This window comes from Sphaerodactylus townsendi, linkage group LG13 (genome assembly GCF_021028975.2).
Source record: "Sphaerodactylus townsendi isolate TG3544 linkage group LG13, MPM_Stown_v2.3, whole genome shotgun sequence".
NCBI lineage: Eukaryota > Metazoa > Chordata > Lepidosauria > Squamata > Sphaerodactylidae > Sphaerodactylus > Sphaerodactylus townsendi.
In genome coordinates this window covers 55,245,556-55,262,866 of record NC_059437.1, presented here as the reverse complement: position 1 = coordinate 55,262,866, position 17,311 = coordinate 55,245,556, and the positions used below count along the sequence as shown (strand labels likewise).

Here is a 17,311-nt window from a genome sequence, read left to right as displayed (position 1 = left end):
GGCGGGGAAAACATTCCCTCAGGCATCCTGTCAAAAGCTCATAATCCTACCTTCTAGGTTTAGGCTACCTCTATCCAGATTAAGGCTTGGATGAAATTGCCTCAGATTGAATCAGAAAATGAAGGCAGGGCAGGAAGCAAAGGTTTTGCTCTTGGGCCGGATAGTTGAACTGCCGGCTCGCGCAGGTGGTTTGGGTGAAGGCAAGGCAGTAAACAGACAGGTGCAGGCCAAACGTCCTTTATCTGTCCTCCACGGCTTCAATTCTACCAATGTAGTGCCCTTATCAGGACAGGACAGAGAAGCAGAGGCGCCTCTCACGCCTGACGCGATGAGGGTTTCCATCCACAGGAACAAGGATTTATCAAGCCGGCACATCCCTCTCCTCATCCCAAAGCAAACTCACACCCTCAGCCTGAAACATAAGAGCCAGCTCGTCAGACAGACACTGCAGCCAGCACAAACCTGGCCTTTGGGCGAAGGTTAGGTAGTGCCACCTGGCATCCAAACGGGGCAAACCTCAAACAACCTCTCGGCTGAAAAGGCTGATTCCTGAAGTGGTTTTAAATAAGCTCTTTTCTTCCTCAGCTGTGTGCCAGGCCCAAATCCAGAAGGCAAAGCTTCCCCCATTTCTGCACCTCTGTGCAGCATCACCAGATGAATTTCTGCCTGTTATTTAGACACTGGATGATGAAACCAGAGGTGGGATCCAGCAGGTTCTCGCAGGTTCCCGAGAGTAAGTTACTAACTACTTGTGTGTGCCGAGAGGGGGTTACTAATGGGTGATTTTGCCCCATGATTTCTGCCTTAGTTACGCCCTCCTCTCAGCAGTAGCGCGCAGAACTTGAAGCAGTCTAGCAGGAGGTACACTGGCGTGCGTGGCAGCCTGCGCGCATTTGTTTCCCTGCACTCTATTGATCGCTAGCGCAGCGGCACAAGTCCTTGCCACAGCCTTCAGGAATGCCCTCGCTCCCGGAATGCCCTGGCCAATAATTTCCTGTCGTGCCTCCGCACTTCAGCCCCATTGGCGCTACGCCACAGTTTGAATCCCACCACCATGGGAACCTGTTACTAAAATTTTTGGATCCCACCACTGGATGAAACCTCTGCAACAGGCACAAAAAAGTGACACATACCGTGTTTCCCTGAAAATAAGACAGGGTCTTATATTAATTTTTGCTCCAAAAGATGCGTTAGGGCTTATTTTCAGGGGATGTCTTATTTTTTTCTATGATTTTGCGCCCCCCACGTGACCAGATCAGCTGCGCCGGGGAATCTGTAACCAGGGCTTATTTTTGGAGTAGGGCTTATATTTCAAACATCCTCCAAAAATCCGAAAAAATCATGCTAGGGCTTATTTTCGGGGTAGGTCTTATTTTCTGGGAAACGGGGGATGCTCAGCAGGTCTCTATGGCCTCTATGGCCTCGAATCTGACTCTTCTACAGCAGATTAACACAAAAGAAGAAGATTTTGGATTTATATCCCACCTTTCTCTCCTGTAAGGAGACTCAAGGTGGCCTACAAGCTCCTTTCCCTTCCTCTCCCCACAACAGACACCTTGTGAGGGGTGGGGTGGGGGTGAGACAACTCCAAAAAACTGTGACTAGCCGAAGGTCACCCAGCAGGAATGTAGGAATGTGCCGGAAACACATCTGGTTCACCGGATAAGCTTCTGCCACTCAGGTGGAGGAGTGGGGAATCAAACCTGCTTCTCCAGATTAGAATCCGCCTGCTCTTAACCACTACACCACACTGGCTCTCAGCTAACCACAGAAGGGGAATATTTCTTCCCAAACATGACCATGTGCAGGTAACGTTTGCTTTCCTATCCCATATGGCCCTCACAGCAGCTTTGAGCAAATAAGACAATTCATTTCAACACCCTCCGTTAGCAAATCAACAAAACAAGCACAGCAGCCTTTGGAGTCCAAGCTCTCATGTGGCGGCTCCTCCTCCTCCTCCTCCTCCTCCTCCTCCTCCTCCTCCTCCTCCTCCTCCAGAACATAAGAACAAGCCAGCTGGATCAGACCAGAGTCCATCTAGTCCAGCTCTCTGCTACTCGCAGTGGCCCACTACTGCTACTGCTGCTGCTGCTGCTGCTGCTTCTTCTTCTTCTTCTTCTTCTTCGGATTTCACTGTAAAAAGAGCCAGTGCAGTGCAGGGTCCAGTGTTCGAATCCCTCCTCTCCCACAGAGGCTTGCATGGTGACTGTGGGCCAGCTGCGCCCTCTCAGCCTAATTTACCTCGCAGGGCTGTTGTGAGGATAAAATGGAGGAGAAGGTGGTGTTGCGAGCCGTTTAGGGTCCCCACTGGGAGGACAGGTTGGGAGTCAAATAAAATAAAGGGGAGCTGCAGGGGAGAGAGCTTTGGATCAGCAGCTTGGTAAGTAATACCCGAGCCTGGTCCTTTGAAAAGGGCAGGGGGACGTGAACGGTGGTGGTGCTAGTAGAAAGTGCCACCAAGCCTCAGCTGACCTGTAATGACCTCGTGGGGTTTTCCAGGCAAGAGATGCTCAGAGGTGGTCTGCCATTACTTGCCTCTGCACAGAAACCCTGGGCTTCCTCGGTGGTCTCCCATCCAAGCACAAACCAGGGCCCACCCTGCTTAGCTTCTGATTGGGTCAGTCTGAGCTATCAAGATCAGGGGCTGAGCATAAATACTGAAGAAGAAGAAGAAGAAGAAGAAGAAGAAGAAGAAGAAGAGGAAGAGGAAGAGGAAGAGGAAGAAGGAGAAGGAGAAGAAGAAGAAGAAGGAGAAGGAGAAGGAGGAGAAGAAGAAGAAGAAGAGGAGGAGGAGGAGGAGTTTGGATTTATATCCCCCTTTCTCTCCTGCAGGAGACTCAAAGGGGCTGACAATCTCCTTGCCCTTCCCCCATCACAACAAACACCCTGTGAGGTAGGTGGGGCTGAGAGAGCTCCGAGAAGCTGTGACTAGCCCAAGGACACCCAGCTGGCGTGTGTGGGAGTGTACAGGCTAATCTGAATTCCCCAGATAAGTCTCCACAGCTCAGGCGGCAGAGCTGGGAATCAAACCCGGTTCCTCCAGATTAGATACACGAGCTCTTAACCTCCTACATTACTGGGAGGTCTTATGCCTATGCACAATCGCACAAAGCAGGCACACACTGAAGGAGCACCTTGGCCTACCACTGGCTTGTCTATTCTGGCTCTGCAGGGTCCCATGTCTTTCGCATCAGCTGTCAGCGGCTCCTTTTAGGGGGAGGTGGTGGGGATTGAACCCGGCACCTTCTGCGAGCAAAGCAGATGTTCTTGCACTGAGCCACACCCTCCCTCCCACACTAGGCCATGACCTCAGAGATCTCTTCTTTCTGCATCAGCCAGCTGAGCGAGCATTCTCTATCACCACATCCACATGACTCTCGACAGCTGGGGCAGATGTGGGGCAGTTCATGACCCGAAAGCCCTTCTCACATTATGATTTTTCCAGATTTAGCATCCCCGCCAACCAACTCACTCTTTTAAAACACGAAGAGTCCGCAGACAATCAGGAAACCACAACATCATACAAACACACAAAAAGACACAGATAAAACGGCAGATTTCAGGCAACCAACTCCAGACATGAAATCACCGAACGGCTTTTGGCAATTGACTCTCTTCCCCTCCGACTCTCTTACCCTTGAACTGCAAAACAGAGATAACATTATAGGCCTACCTTAAAGGGTTGGTTGCTGTCATAAGGACAGACAAGATAAGAGATGAGAGGCACCCTGCACCTTCAGGAAGCACTAGATAAAACACGAAATTCAGCAGAAAGAAGCCACTGCTTTCATTATTCGGCACAGGCTTTCTAACTCAGACAAACGAGTTTTGTCCATAAGTTAAAAAAGACGAGTGAGTAGACTTGACTCATTTGGTTGTTGTGGGTTTTCCGGGCTGTGTGGCCGTGGTCTGGTAGATCTTCTTCCTAACGTTTCGCCTGCATCTGTGGTTGGAATCTTCAGAGGTGTACCACAGAGAGAAGTCACTGGACACAGTGTGTAACAGACTTCCCTCTGTGACACACCTCTGAAGATGCCAGCCACAGATGCAGGCGAAACGTTAGGAACAAGATCTACCAGACCACGGCCACGCAGCCTGGAAAACCCACAACCCCCAGTTGAATCCGGCCGTGAAAGCCTTCAGCAATATCTTGAGTCAGTGGCGTAGTGGCTAAGAGCAGTGGCTAAGAGCAGGTGCACTCTGATCTGGAGGAACCAGGTTTGATTCCCAGCTCTGCCGCTTGAGATGTGGAGGCTTATCTGGGGAATTCAGGTTAGCCTGTGCACTCCCACACACGCCAGCTGGGTGACCTTGGGCTAGTCACAGCTTCTCGGAGCTCTCTCAGCCCCACCCACCTCACAGGGTGTTTGTTGTGAGGGGGGAAGGGCAAGGAGATTGTCAGCCCCTTTGAGTCTTTTGCAGGAGAGAAAGGGGGGATATAAATCCAAACTCTTCTTTTTCTTGATGCACACCAAAGGAACTGCAGAAGCAACCTGCCACCTCTTTCTGGCAGTAACCAAACTGGGAGAGCAGAGGCAACCAAAGGGCCGCCCGGCCTGTTGCCTGGCTCATGAGCCACCTGTAAGACTCCCAGTTTTTTTTTTTGGGGGGGGGGGGGTAGCCATCAAAGGAGACAGCAAGCATAGCTGCCGCGGAGGAAGGAGGGAGGGAAGGAGAGCTGGACTAGATAACTTTACAGCCGCTAATAATGCTTGCAGCTATGCAAGTTAAGATAATGTTACGGGTAATTAAAGCTCATGCTTCAGGGTGCCGGCTGATGAGAACGCGCTGGCCGGGAAAGAACGTCCAGCCTCTGCACATCATTGGGGGGCGGCACAGAATTTTTTTGCAGCCAGAGCTGCAAGCCAAGAAGATGCACGGCGAAGTCCCCCGGTTCAGCCCCAGGAAGCAGGGCCAGGGATCAACCTTAGCACTTCCTGGCCTTGGAGAGCAGTTGTGGCCGGAGTCTAGCATTTTTAGGGCATTTTGTCATTCGCTTGCTGATTGACTGAGCCCTTCCGACAAGGCAAGCCGCCTTGAGTTGCAGGGAGGAAGTCGGACTACAAATGAAGCTAATGAGTTGTGGGCTAAACTGTTCAGATGGACTGGATCTGATTCGTCCAGCTTCATGAGCTCTGGATGCTGGGATTTCTTCAGACAGCACCGGGGGGGGGGGGGGGGGCTCTGCATTTATATCCCCAGCATCATCAAGGAGATTTGGAGAGCGATGGGGGATTAAGCACAGCACCAAGTAATGGAGGGTTAACTCTTATATCCCAGGTCATTTCTCATAGAATTGGCTGCCCAGGACAGGAAAAAACTTTTTTGTTTTAACATCAAGAAAAGGTCGAGTATCAATAGTTGAAATATATTTGAAATATATTTTGACAGTCAGGGCTGTCGGACAGTGGAATTCACTGCCTCGGAGAGTGGTGGAGTCTCCTTCTTTGGAGGTTTTTAAACAGAGGCTGGAGGAACATATGTCGGGAGCGCTTTGATTGTGTGTTCCTGCATGGCAGGGGGTTGAACTTGATGGTTCTTTGTGGTCTCTTCCAACTCTATGATTCTATATGAAATAAATTAAATTTAAACCTTTCTAAGACCTAAAGGAGGGATGCCCCCCGTCCCACATATGCATCTTGGAGTTTTCCAATTTCATGAGAGATATTTGCACATCTGAATCACGTCCACCACATTTTAATTTTTCTGCAAGGACAATATGGTCGGGCTGACCCAGGCACACTTTAACCGAAACAAAATAAACCCCAAGACTGCCAACCTCATTTCTGCAGAAGGTTCCACACAAAAGGTGGGTGATGTATTCTGATTGTATTAGGTGGAATTCTCATGGGAGATTAGACCCACCTTCTTTCTTTCTTTCCCCCCCAAAAACACTTGAAGGCAAACTGAAAAAAAACCAGCTGCTTTAAAACAACGATTGGCTATTTGAGGCCTATCCACTAGAGGGCAACATTGCTCGCTACTACAATCTACCGTTTGCTCCTGAAACCGTTTTTTGGATCCGTCAGTAAAACTTCCCTAGTTATTCAGCTTGGGGTTTTGAGTAACAAAGCATCAGCTCCTTGTGGCTTCCAGAAGAAAAGGCACAAGTATTTATCTTAAAGGTGGTGAGGAAGAACAAAACAAAACGCTCTTCAACAATATACAGCGAAGGAGCCATCACACCGTTTTGTGGCTCCAGAAAAGGAACTCAAAATCAGGGGTCTTGTTTTTAGCAGAAAGTGACTTCTCAGCGTCTTCTGCTGACGCTGGAGTTTTCATGGAGGATAACTCTACATGCTAGGATTGCCAACTCTGCAGTGAGAAATTCCTGGAGGTTCAGGCGTGGGGGGTAGGGTTTGGGGGGGGGGTACCGTGGGAGGTTATAACACCATACAGCAGGAGTGTCGAACACGTGATCCAGAATCCAGACTGAGCTCCTTGAGAGGGCTTATCGTGGTTGCAAGCCAGTTGAAGCGCCCCACCCCACCCCTGCTCCCAATCTGGTCTGGCAAGCCCGCATGGGACAGAATGGTAACGGGGTGTGTGCGGGCCTCAGCCGGCTTGCAACCCTGTTAAGCGCTCTAAAGCTGCCCCCTGTGCCAATCTGGGTTTAGGCTGCCCCATCCTGGGCCTGGCCACCTGACCAAGTCACATTTAGGACATATCCAGCGGCTCTTCACGCAACTTGTGATTGGTGTTTGGAATCTGCTGCCACAGGAGGTGGTGATGGCCACTCACCTGGATAGCTTTAAAAGGGGCTTGGACAGATTTATGGAGGAGAAGTCGATCTCTGGCTACCAATCTTGATCCTCCTTGATCTGAGATTGCAAATGCCTTAACAGACCAGGTGATCGGGAGCAGCAGCAGCTGCAGAAGGCCATTGCTTTCACATCCTGCATGTGAGCTCCCAAGGCACCTGGTGGGCCACTGCAAGTAGCAGAGAGCTGGACTAGATGGACTCTGGTCTGATCCAGCTGCCTTGTTCTTATGTTCTTAGGAGCAGCAGTGGCGTAGGAGGTTAAGAGCTCGTGTATCTAATCTGGAGGAACCGGGTTTGATTCCCCGCTCTGCCGCCTGAGCTGTGGAGGCTTATCTGGGGAATTCAGATTAATCTGTAGGCTCCCACACACGCCAGCTGGGTGACCTTGGGCTAGTCACAGCTTCTCGGAGCTATCTCAGCCCCACCCACCTCACAGGGTGTTTGTGGTGAGGGGGGAAGGGCAAGGAGATTGTCAGCCCCTTTGAGTCTCCTGCAGGAGAGAAAGGGGGGATATAAATCCAAACTCCTCCTCCTCCTCTTCTTATGTTCTTAAAGGAGTTTGACAACCCCCTGCCATAATTCCCACCCTCCAAAGCAGACATCTCCTCCAGGGGAGCCGATTTCCACAGTCTGGAGATCAGATGTACACCCAAGAGGATGGGGCAGAGGCTGCCAACCCTACTCCACGGCTAAGAGCCCAGCAGTGGGAGGAAGCTGCTGGGAACAGCCTTCTCCCTCACAACGCTGCCTTCGACGCTCATTGGGAATCTTAACCGGAGGGAGGACACCTGGCAGCGGCAGGGAAGGGCTGAAGTGAGAAATTCATTAGCAGTAATTTCTTCCGACTCCCCCTCTGCACCTAATGACCAGACAGCTGACCGCGGGGGCGGCCAGCGGGATCCTCACTCGCTGCCCATAACTTTACAGACTTTTGCCCTGCCTGCTTTCCTTGTCTCTTTTCTGAATAAAGCAGCAGCCGCCCTGAACTAGCAGAGAACTGGTCTCCTTCGGAAGCCAAGAGTTGGAAGCGAGAGGCTGGCACCCAGAGGCGTAGCTATAAGGGGACAGGGGGTGGGGTCGCGCACTGGGGGCGTGCCGTGGGGGCGGAAAATTGCCCTGGACCCCTCCCCCCCACCATACCAGCCTTGCCCGGAGCAGCCAGGATGCTTAGCCGTTTTCTGCTGGCAGAAAAAGGTAAGTTGGGGGGGAGGGGGCAGAAAATGCAGAGTCTGCCCCAGGCGGAGTTTTGCCCAGCTATGGCTCTGTTGGCACCCCTGGCCCTTTCCACACCAGACCTGTTTTTACTCCACCTTTTCCTAGAGAGCTTTTTAATACCAATGAAAGCCCGGCTTGGCAGCGGTCAGATGAAGGCCCGGGTTCAAATTCCTCATCTACCACGAGGAACACTGCATGACCATGGGCTGCTAGCCACTCTCTTGGCTAAACCTACCCTGCAAGATTGTTGTGACAGAGAACAATGTACACATCTTGAACCACTTGGAAGAGCAGGATAAACATGTTGCTCTTGGAGGCTCCCAAGCATCGTCTGCTTTCTCTGCTGCCTGCCTCTAACGGCTGATATTCGGAGCTTCAATGCCCTTGAATATGGAGGTTCCATTTCACAGGTTTGTCCAACAGCTGCTGATTCATTACATTTTCTTTCTAGCAGCGGAATTATGAAGTGATTTAAGGGAAACGAAGCCCATCCCTCCCCCAACCCTCTGAAATCTTATTCATTCACTCCTGTAACTCCTGAAGTTTCATGAGGCAATAAAAAATTTTATTTCTTCCGGCCCAAATCTGGTTTTGCACCTAAAAGCACAATGAAGAAATCAGCCAGCACCACTGCACAAGTCGAAAGGGAGGATTAAATCAAACCATTCTCGACAACAATGACATTAATTATGCTTTTAACGCAAGTTTACTGCTTCCCCCCACCCTAACACGCAGACGCCGGCACATCCCGCTTCTTCACACCACATCTGTGTGAACAATATCCAAAAGATTTACGGTTTTCTTTCCGTAATTACAGACATCCAAGCCGAGGCTCACTTTATCAAAATACTTGCTGAGCCATCACACTCGGCCGCTTTTCTTCGCTTGAGGTTTGTGTTGACAGAAGCTGTTGGGTGGGGGAAAGAAACCCACAAAAATGTTGAATCAGGAACCAGTTTCTTGCTTTTACAAAGAATTTGCTTGTCAACAAATATAGGCGCGTTTGTAGGTCCCTACCTGCAGGGACGTTTCGTTCTAGGAGGCAGTCACGCAGGCACAAGGGTTTGGTGTTGAGGGGACCGGGAGGGGACCAGCGGTGTGGTGGGAGGGTGGCCCTAAAAGGCAAACGGCTCGCCGGATCCCGGGTGAAATTTAATGAGAGTTTTAAAAAACAACCCAGCGGCACACAGTCTCTTCAGCCTGCCTTAATTCCCTCCAGAAACCATTAAAAACGTTTCTGCCGTTCCTAAATGTCTAGGAAGTGAATTAACGTCTCCGCCGCTGCAGCTCTCTTGAACGTCTCCAGCGGTTTGGAGCTCTCCAGACTCAGCATGGTGGCGCATCAGCTAGAGAACGCTGGCTCTGGCGCGGAGAGGCAGTCAAAACGGCACTCCTGATGGGGCCGGGCCACGACACAGCTGGTCAGTTTGGATGCATGACCGCATCCAGTCCTCTGCCCTATGTCCTTGCAGCTGGACATAACGCCAGAGGGCAGCAAGGGCTAACCATGGAAGAAGAAGAAGAAGAAGGAGAAGGAGAAGGAGAAGGAGAAGGAGAAGGAGAAGGAGAAGGAGAAGGAGAAGGAGAAGGAGAAGAAGGAGAAGGAGAAGAAGAAGAAGAGGAGGAGGAGGAGGAGGAGGAGGAGGAGGAGTTTGGATTTATATCCCCCTTCCTCTCCTGCAGGAGACTCAAAGGGGCTGACAATCTCCTTGCCCTTCCCCCCTTACAACAAACACTCTGTGAGGTAGGTGGGGCTGAGAGAGCTCCGAGAAGCTGTGACTAGCCCCAGGTCACCCAGCTGGCGTGTGTGGGAGCGCACAGGCTAATCTGAATTCCCCAGACAAGCCTCCACAGCTCAGGCGGCAGAGCGGGGAATCAAACCCGGTTCCTCCAGATTAGATACATGAGCTCTTAGGACAGAAGGACAGTCTCCGGAGGCAGCGTGGTATAGTGGCTAAGAGCAGGTGCACTCTAACCTGGAGAACCGAGTTTGATTCCCCGCTCTGCCGCTTGAGCTGTGGAGGCTTATCTGGGGAACCAGATTAGCTTGTGCACTCCCACACACGCCAGCTGGGTGACCTTGGGCTAGTCACAGTTCTTCAGAGCTCTCTCTGCCCCACCCGCCTCACAGGCTGTTTGTTGTGGGGAGGGGGGAAGGGAAAGGAGATTTTAAGACTCTTTGAGCCTCCGCTGGACCTAACAGGGGTCTGAGGACCAGGTGCCGCTCTATGTAGTTTACAAGGGAGGTCACAAGATGCCCAGTTCAAGAAACAGACCCTGTCGACTCTTCTCTCTCCCCCAAACACCTGGCTGCCTCTAATTCTTCTCTTCCAGCTCTCTGGGTCCGTGGAGCAGGCTTCTCCAGCTACTACCAGCCCTGGAGACCACCAAATACAAGCAGCGAATCTCTGCAACAGGCCCTTCTGCTTTCTGAGATCTGACCAGGCATAGTCTTCGGCTTGCAACCTTATCTTCGTATTCCTAAGGGCTAGCAACTTCCTTTCCTCTTAAATAAATAAAAGCCAACATGCGCCAAAAGAATCCCAAAGCCTGCTTGCAAGTTGTAAAAGGGAGCTGAACACCCCCCCCATTGTGCTTGTACCACTAAGATTCTTCGCTGGCCAGCTTTTCCCCAACAGGCGAGTGTTGTTTGCTGGGAGGAAAACCTGAGAGGTGCAGCCGTACGCTCGGCAACACCCTCTCCTGCCTGCAAGTGGCTCAGACCTGAATTCCGCTCCCTGCCCCTCTGCTGCGAAGAGAGTTCAGTCATCTTAGTTAAGCAGCCATCAAACAGACGAGCGCGGATCTCAGCAGCGTCATTACAAGGCCCGAGCAAATGTATTCCTTTTCTATTGTCAAGAAAGATTTGGCGCAGCTGCCGAGATACAGCAAGAGCCGGAGATGTTTCCACTTGTCTGCTGCGCCTGCACTTGAAAACGGAACGCAGGGGACACCGCACTGCTCAAGGCTTCCGCTTCCAGAAGCTGGGGGAGCCACTTGGCGGAGGCAGTGCGGAACGGCTCAAGTGATGCAGGGCCTTCGGATGGAGCTCATGCAAGTCAGTCAGTCAACAGCCTGCCTCAAGGTCACTTGGATCATCTGCATTAGGAAAACCTGGATTCTGCGACCAGTATAAATTGCATTGTAAAAGGAAGGGGAAGTGTTTACTGGGATGGTACAGGCTTTGTTTGTTTGTTTGTTTGTTTGTTTGTTTATTTATTTCTGAGGCTTTTATACCGCCCCAATCCCGAAGGGCTCTGGGCGGTGCACAGCAAACAAAAGCAACAGTACAGAATAGTTAAAACATTAAAAGCAGCAGTAATTAATAATTATCAGGAAAATGAAATAAGAGTGGGTCCAACATCCTAATTTCAAAATTCCCCCCCCCCCCCCCCAGAGGGAGGCATGGGGGCCTCGGTAGATGACCAGTGACCCAGATGTCAGGGTCAAACGAGGACCAAACAAGGAGCCAAACAGGGGGGCACCACATCAGCGGCCGGTCCCTCCAAAGGCCCGGCGGAACAGCTCCGTCTTACAGGCCCTGCGGAACTCACCAAGGTCCCGCAGGGCCCGGACAGCTGGAGGGAGAGCATTCCACCAGGCCGGGGCCAGAGCTGTAAAGGCCCTGGCCCACGTGGAGGCCAGCCGCATCATTGAGGGGCCAGGGACCACCAGTAAATTGGCCTCAGCCGAACGGAGAGGCTGTACAGGGACATATGGGGTGATGTGGTTTACAGAAAACCCTTGGCCTATCCAGGTGACAAGAGCTAGGAGATGGGTGTTGTGTGGTTTCCAGGCTGTATGGCCGTGTTCTAGTAGCATTTTCATGGTGTTTCACCTGCATCTGTGGCTGTCATCTTCGGAGGGTCTGTCTTTGCTAGGAGATGTCTTTGCTGCAGACCCTGGAGAGTAGTGGCCTGCAAAGCAGGGGTTGCCAACTCTGGTGTGTCAGATGTTCATGGACTACAATTCCCATCAGCCCCTGCTGGCATGGCCAATTGGGAATTGTAGTCCATGAACATCTGATGCGCCAGAGTTTGCCACCTCTGTTGTAAGGGCTACGGAGTTGGCGTCTCCAGTAGCTAAAACAATGAACTTGGAAGCAGATCGCTTCGAGTTTGAGTCGCATCCCTGCACAAACTCACTGGGCGTGGTTTCAGATACTGACTCGGCTTCACCTTCCTAATCTGCATTATGGGAATAACAACCTATTTGCTGTGAAGATTGCCAGACGCTGCAGGTGGCGTGCTTAGGCGTCCTAATAAACACAATCTATTGCCAGCAGCGGCTCCTTGTAGCTTTATTTGTGCTTATTAAATAATTGCTCATTTTATGCACTCCTTATGAAAATGCCAAGCTGCTTTATTCCAGTCACAGAATCGTGGAATCCAGGGGTTGGAAGGTACCCCAAGGGTCATCAAGTCCAACCCCCTGCAATGCAGGAACGCCAGCTCAGATCCTGGTCCACCTAGTCAGGTAATATATGGCTAGAACCAGGGGACATACACTGAAAATGCTGGGGGGAAGAATTAGGACTAATAAAAGGAAACACTTCTTCACGCAACGCGTGATTGGTGTTTGGAATATGCTGCCACAGGAGGTGGTGATGGCCACTCACCTGGATAGCTTTAAAAGGGGCTTGGACAGATTTATGGAGGAGAAGTTGATCTATGGCTACCAATCTTGATCCTCCTTGATCTGAGATTGCAAATGCCTTAACAGTCCAGGTGCTCGGGAGCAGCAGCCGCAGAAGGCCACTTCTTTCACATCCTGCACGTGAGCTCCCAAAGGCACCTGGTGGGCCACTGCGAGTAGCAGAGAGCTGGACTAGATGGACTCTGGTCTGATCCAGCAGGCTCTTTCTTGTGTTCTTATTTGGCTGGCAGTGACATTCTTCAGGGTCTCTGGGAGAGGAAGTCATCACCCTCACCCCCCTTCCTCCGCCACTAGCTGAGATCCTTTGACTCAGGACTGAACTGGGGACCCTCCACCTGCAGAGTACACGCTCCTCCTTGTATGACTGAGGCAGAAAAAGGTGTCTCTTAACACCTGCTGAGTGAAGATGATCTTATGTGCGGATGTATCTCAGGAGAGGAAAAGTAGCTCTCATGTCACACGCACACACACATACACACAAGAGTCCCCACGCACTCCCTGAAAGAAAGAAAGCAGTCATAGCTTCAGGCTCAGAGGGGAGTCTCAGGGAATCGGTTCCTTGCTCCCAGTGGCCCCAGGTGCGCCAGCTAGAGAAGAGAACTGCAGGTACATCCAAGCTGGGACATCTGGCAAAAGCGCAGCCGTCTCCCAGCCTGCAGAATCACCACAGTCAATCTCGACCTATTGGCAGCTGCAGAACACTTCTCCATTCTGCTCTCGCTCAGAGCAGCGTCACCAAAGAAGGCCACTGCCTCCTCCTCCTGCGCCACCAAACGACCGGTCCCCCCAGCTCCCACTTGCCACCAGAGCCACGGCTGCCTGTCTGCCCCAAACAACTTCCCGCTCCTTGAGCCTGAGCTGATCAGCCTCATGGACTAGCTGGAGACCAAGACAATTTGAAGGCACCACGCGCCCGGCCTGCGGGAGAATGCTCAGACAGTCCTGCCTCGCGTCTCTTGCTCTGAAGACACTCACCTCTCCGCTTCACCTACTAACCATTTTCCCACCAGACTTGTTGGCAACGGCTAAAGGGGCAAGAGGGACAAGTGAGAATGCTCTGCCGTCCCCCTGCCTGCTTCCTCGGCTTTCACAACAGCCTCCGGGTCCTCGAGGGCAAAGGCCTCGCTGCCTTGTGACGCTGGCTCCCGACAGGGCAGAATTGGCCAATACCTGCCATTGTTACACGAGGAGGTCCAGAACGAGGCTGGCTCGGTCCATGACATCACTGCATGAGGAAGCCCCGGCAACCCACGGATGGGTTTCTTCACCTCCGGGAAGCCCCCAGGCCGCACCTGGGTGTGAAGGCTGCTGGGTAATCGCTCCCAATCCCTGGGAGTGAGCATTCCCCTCCTCGACTCAGCCACAACGGATGAGGTCCTCCATACCTGGCACTTGGATTAATTGCTTGTAAACAGTCAGGAACGCGGCTTCTGCCTCCTTGCTTCTTTTACTAAGAGCGACCACCTGAGGGGGGAAAGGGGGACACAAGCAAAAAGGCAGAGGAGGTGAGCAGATGCAAACTCTAAAAAAAAAAAAAAGATGCCATCCAGAAGAAACCTCGTGACTTAAGGTATCAGCAGTCCAGAGTACAGGTGCAAAGTTGCAGGTGGTTAATCCACATGCTTTTACCACACACAGCCTCAAACACCGGTCCATTCTGCACAGCCCAAATAAAACGTTTTCAGGCAGGAAATAAAACATTTCCTCCATGGAGTTCCGCAATGTTTTTAGCCCGAAACGTTTTACTTCCAGCCTCAAAATGGTTTGTTCGAATGCTGTTCCCTGGTGATTCTTTTTCTGAAAACATTTTGAAAATGTTTTCACTTGCTGTGCCATCTCTTTAAGAAGTTTCCCAGACTGTCCCCGGTGAAGTACCCATTTTGTGAGCTGAATTAGCAGGGACTCGTGCTGTTATTTCCATCTGTTTGGCCCCAAAATGGGGAAACGATGTCGCCGAAGCTATGAGAACCCGCGGCGCCTCCTGAAAGGAAAATCGCAGCTTGAGGATTTGAAGCTTCATAGCATCAGATCCACTGAGGGTTTTTTTTTTTAAAGTAGAACACAAAATGACAACCAGGAATTGTTTTGAGGGGGTGAGTGCAAACAAATGGGGGGTGGGGATTGAAAACATTTTGCAAACGTTTTAAGTTACTTGTGCGCAATGGGTCACTGTTGTTCGCTCCTTCCTTCCTTCCTTCCTTCCTTCCTTCCTTCCTTCCTTCCTTCCTTCCTTCCTTCCTTCCTTCCTTCCTTCCTTCCTTCCTTCCTTCCTCGCTTACTTCGCTTCCTATTTCAGCCTTCCTTCCTTCCTTCCTTCCTTCCTTCCTTCCTTCCTTCCTTCCTTCCTTCCTTCCTTCCTTCCTTCCTTCCTTCCTTCCTTCCTTCCTTCCTTCCTTCCTTCCTTCCTCCTTCCTTCCTTCCTTCCTCCCTCCCTTCCTTCCTCCCTTCCTTCCTTCCCTCCTTCTCTCCCTCCCTCCCTCCCTCCCTCCCTTCCCACCCCCGCACCTCACAGGTAAAAAAAACAATGTACAAAACAATTAATAGTCAGATAACTTTCAAGTGCTCTAAAATAAGCCTGGCTATTTCTATTTGTTGATTAAAATATTTATACCCTGCCTTTTGCAGAGTCTTCAAGGTGGCTAACGCTTGTGCATACATAAAACCACAGCAGAGAATGAATGAAAGAGCAGTCAAAAATAAATCAAAGACCCACCCACCTCCCAAGCAAAAATATCTGTAGGGGGGATGCAGCAAATGGACACACACCAAACACCAAACTAATTCTGGATTAAAACCACACATCGTGCCTGAAGGCAAATTGTAAACTCAGTGAGGCAAACCACCCTATGGAGGAAACATGCATCCTAGCTTCGGTGCCACTTTGAGAAGGCCTTGTCAGAGGTGGCCACCCTTTATAGCTCAGGCAGTGGAGAAATGTGCATCAAAGTCCCAGAGCAAGATACCAGGCACACGGAAGAGGCAGCAGTCTTTGAAGCTTTTGGGAACCAGCTGCTAGATTAAGTAAGAACATAAGAACATAAGAACAAGTCAGCTGGATCAGACCAGAGTCCATCTAGTCCAGCACTCTGCTACTCGCAGTGGCCCACCAGGTGCCTTTGGGAGCTCACATGCAGGATGTGAAAGCAATGGCCTTCTGTGGCTGCTGCTGCTCCCGAGCACCTGGTCTGCTAAGGCATTTGCAACCTCAGATCAAGGAGGATCAAGATTGGTAGCCAGAGATCGACTTCTCCTCCATAAGTGTTTAGTGGTCACAAACAGCACTTCAAATGTGGCCCAGACACCAGTGAGGAGCCATCCGTGGCACCGCTACCCTGACACGACATGTTATGATCAATACTTCTTTGGTGGCTGTGTTTTGAACCAATGATAGTTCTGAAGACCTTACGAAGATCAGTAGGACCAGAGCACTTATTGTTGTAGGAAGGCCTCAACCACAAAAGGGCATGTAATCAGACACACAACCATCACAAGTCAACAGGCGGGGTCTGCCTCCTGACACGGTAAATAAGTGTATTCACAAACTAACAACTTATTATGGGGGGAGGGATGTCAGACAATCTTTCCCCTTTCACCCAGCTTTTTTGTTGATGGTTCAGGGAATAACTATGCTGCAAATTTACCTCAGGATTGTGGCAATTTAAGCCGTCGTGGCTTTCTCCAAGGATTATGGAGTACGTAGATGGACAGCCCCCTCACAGAACTATGGCTCTCCAGCAAGAGGGGATGGCTCTTAAACCAATTTTTATTATATACATGGCCTCAGGTATCTCTGAGTTTAGGAGTGACTCTGAATTTAGCCACTGAGAGAAGGAGGGTATTCAGTTCGTCCAAGATGGCCGCCATATTACTACTTGGCTGTGGGTGGATTTCTTTCCCTTTGCAGAAGGTAGAAAAATTGCCTCAAGTCATGGCTAACACTTCACAATATCCCCCTTCCTTTTTAAAACATTTCTAGACTAAGACTTTGGTCAAGCGTTCCCTTAACAATGATACAGCCAGAGGTGGGATCGAGCTGGTTCTCACAGGTTCCCGAGAGTAGGTTACTAATTATTTGTGTGTGCCGAGAGGGGGTTACTAGTTGGTGATTTTGCCACATGATTTTTGCCTTAGTTACGCCCTTCCTCTCAGCGGTAGCACGCAGAACTTGAAGCAGTCTAGCAGGAGGTGCACCGGCGTGCGTGGCAGCCTGCGCCTGCGTGCATTCGTTTCCTGCCCAAGGACCGGCGCAGCGGCTGCGTCCTTGCCACAGCCCCGCCCAGGAATGCCCCACCCCCGGAATGCCCGGCCACGCCCCCGTCGTGCCCCGCCCAGCCCCACTGGCTCTACGCCACAGTTTGAATCCCACCACCATGGGAACCTGTTACTAAAATGTTTGGATCCCACCACTGGATACAGCACTAAAAAACCAGATAGTAGTAGTAGTAGTAGTAGTAGTAGTAGTAGTAGTAGAAGAAGAAGAAGAAGAAGAAGAAGAAGAAGAAGAAGAAGAAGAAGAAGAAGAAGAAGAAGAAGAAGAAGAAGAAGAAGAAGAAGAAGAAGAAGAAGAAGAAGAAGAGAGTTTGGATTTATATCCCCCCTTTCTCTCCTGCAGGAGACTCAAAGGGGCTGACAATCTCCTTGCCCTTCCCCGCTCACAACAAACACCCTGTGAGGTGG

General features: G+C 50.9%; 1 protein-coding gene across 8 annotated transcripts in view; it reads right to left on the bottom strand.

Moving 5' to 3' along the window:
• Positions 1 to 17,311, bottom strand: part of CUX2 (cut like homeobox 2) — a 208,576-nt gene that overhangs the window by 36,686 nt on the left and 154,579 nt on the right. For 7 of the 8 annotated variants that reach the window (XM_048514218.1, XM_048514219.1, XM_048514220.1 and 4 more), the window contains one exon: positions 14,020 to 14,098. In XM_048514218.1, coding sequence (XP_048370175.1) covers positions 14,020 to 14,098 — 79 coding nt within the window. The other variant, XM_048514224.1, reaches the window with a different exon arrangement.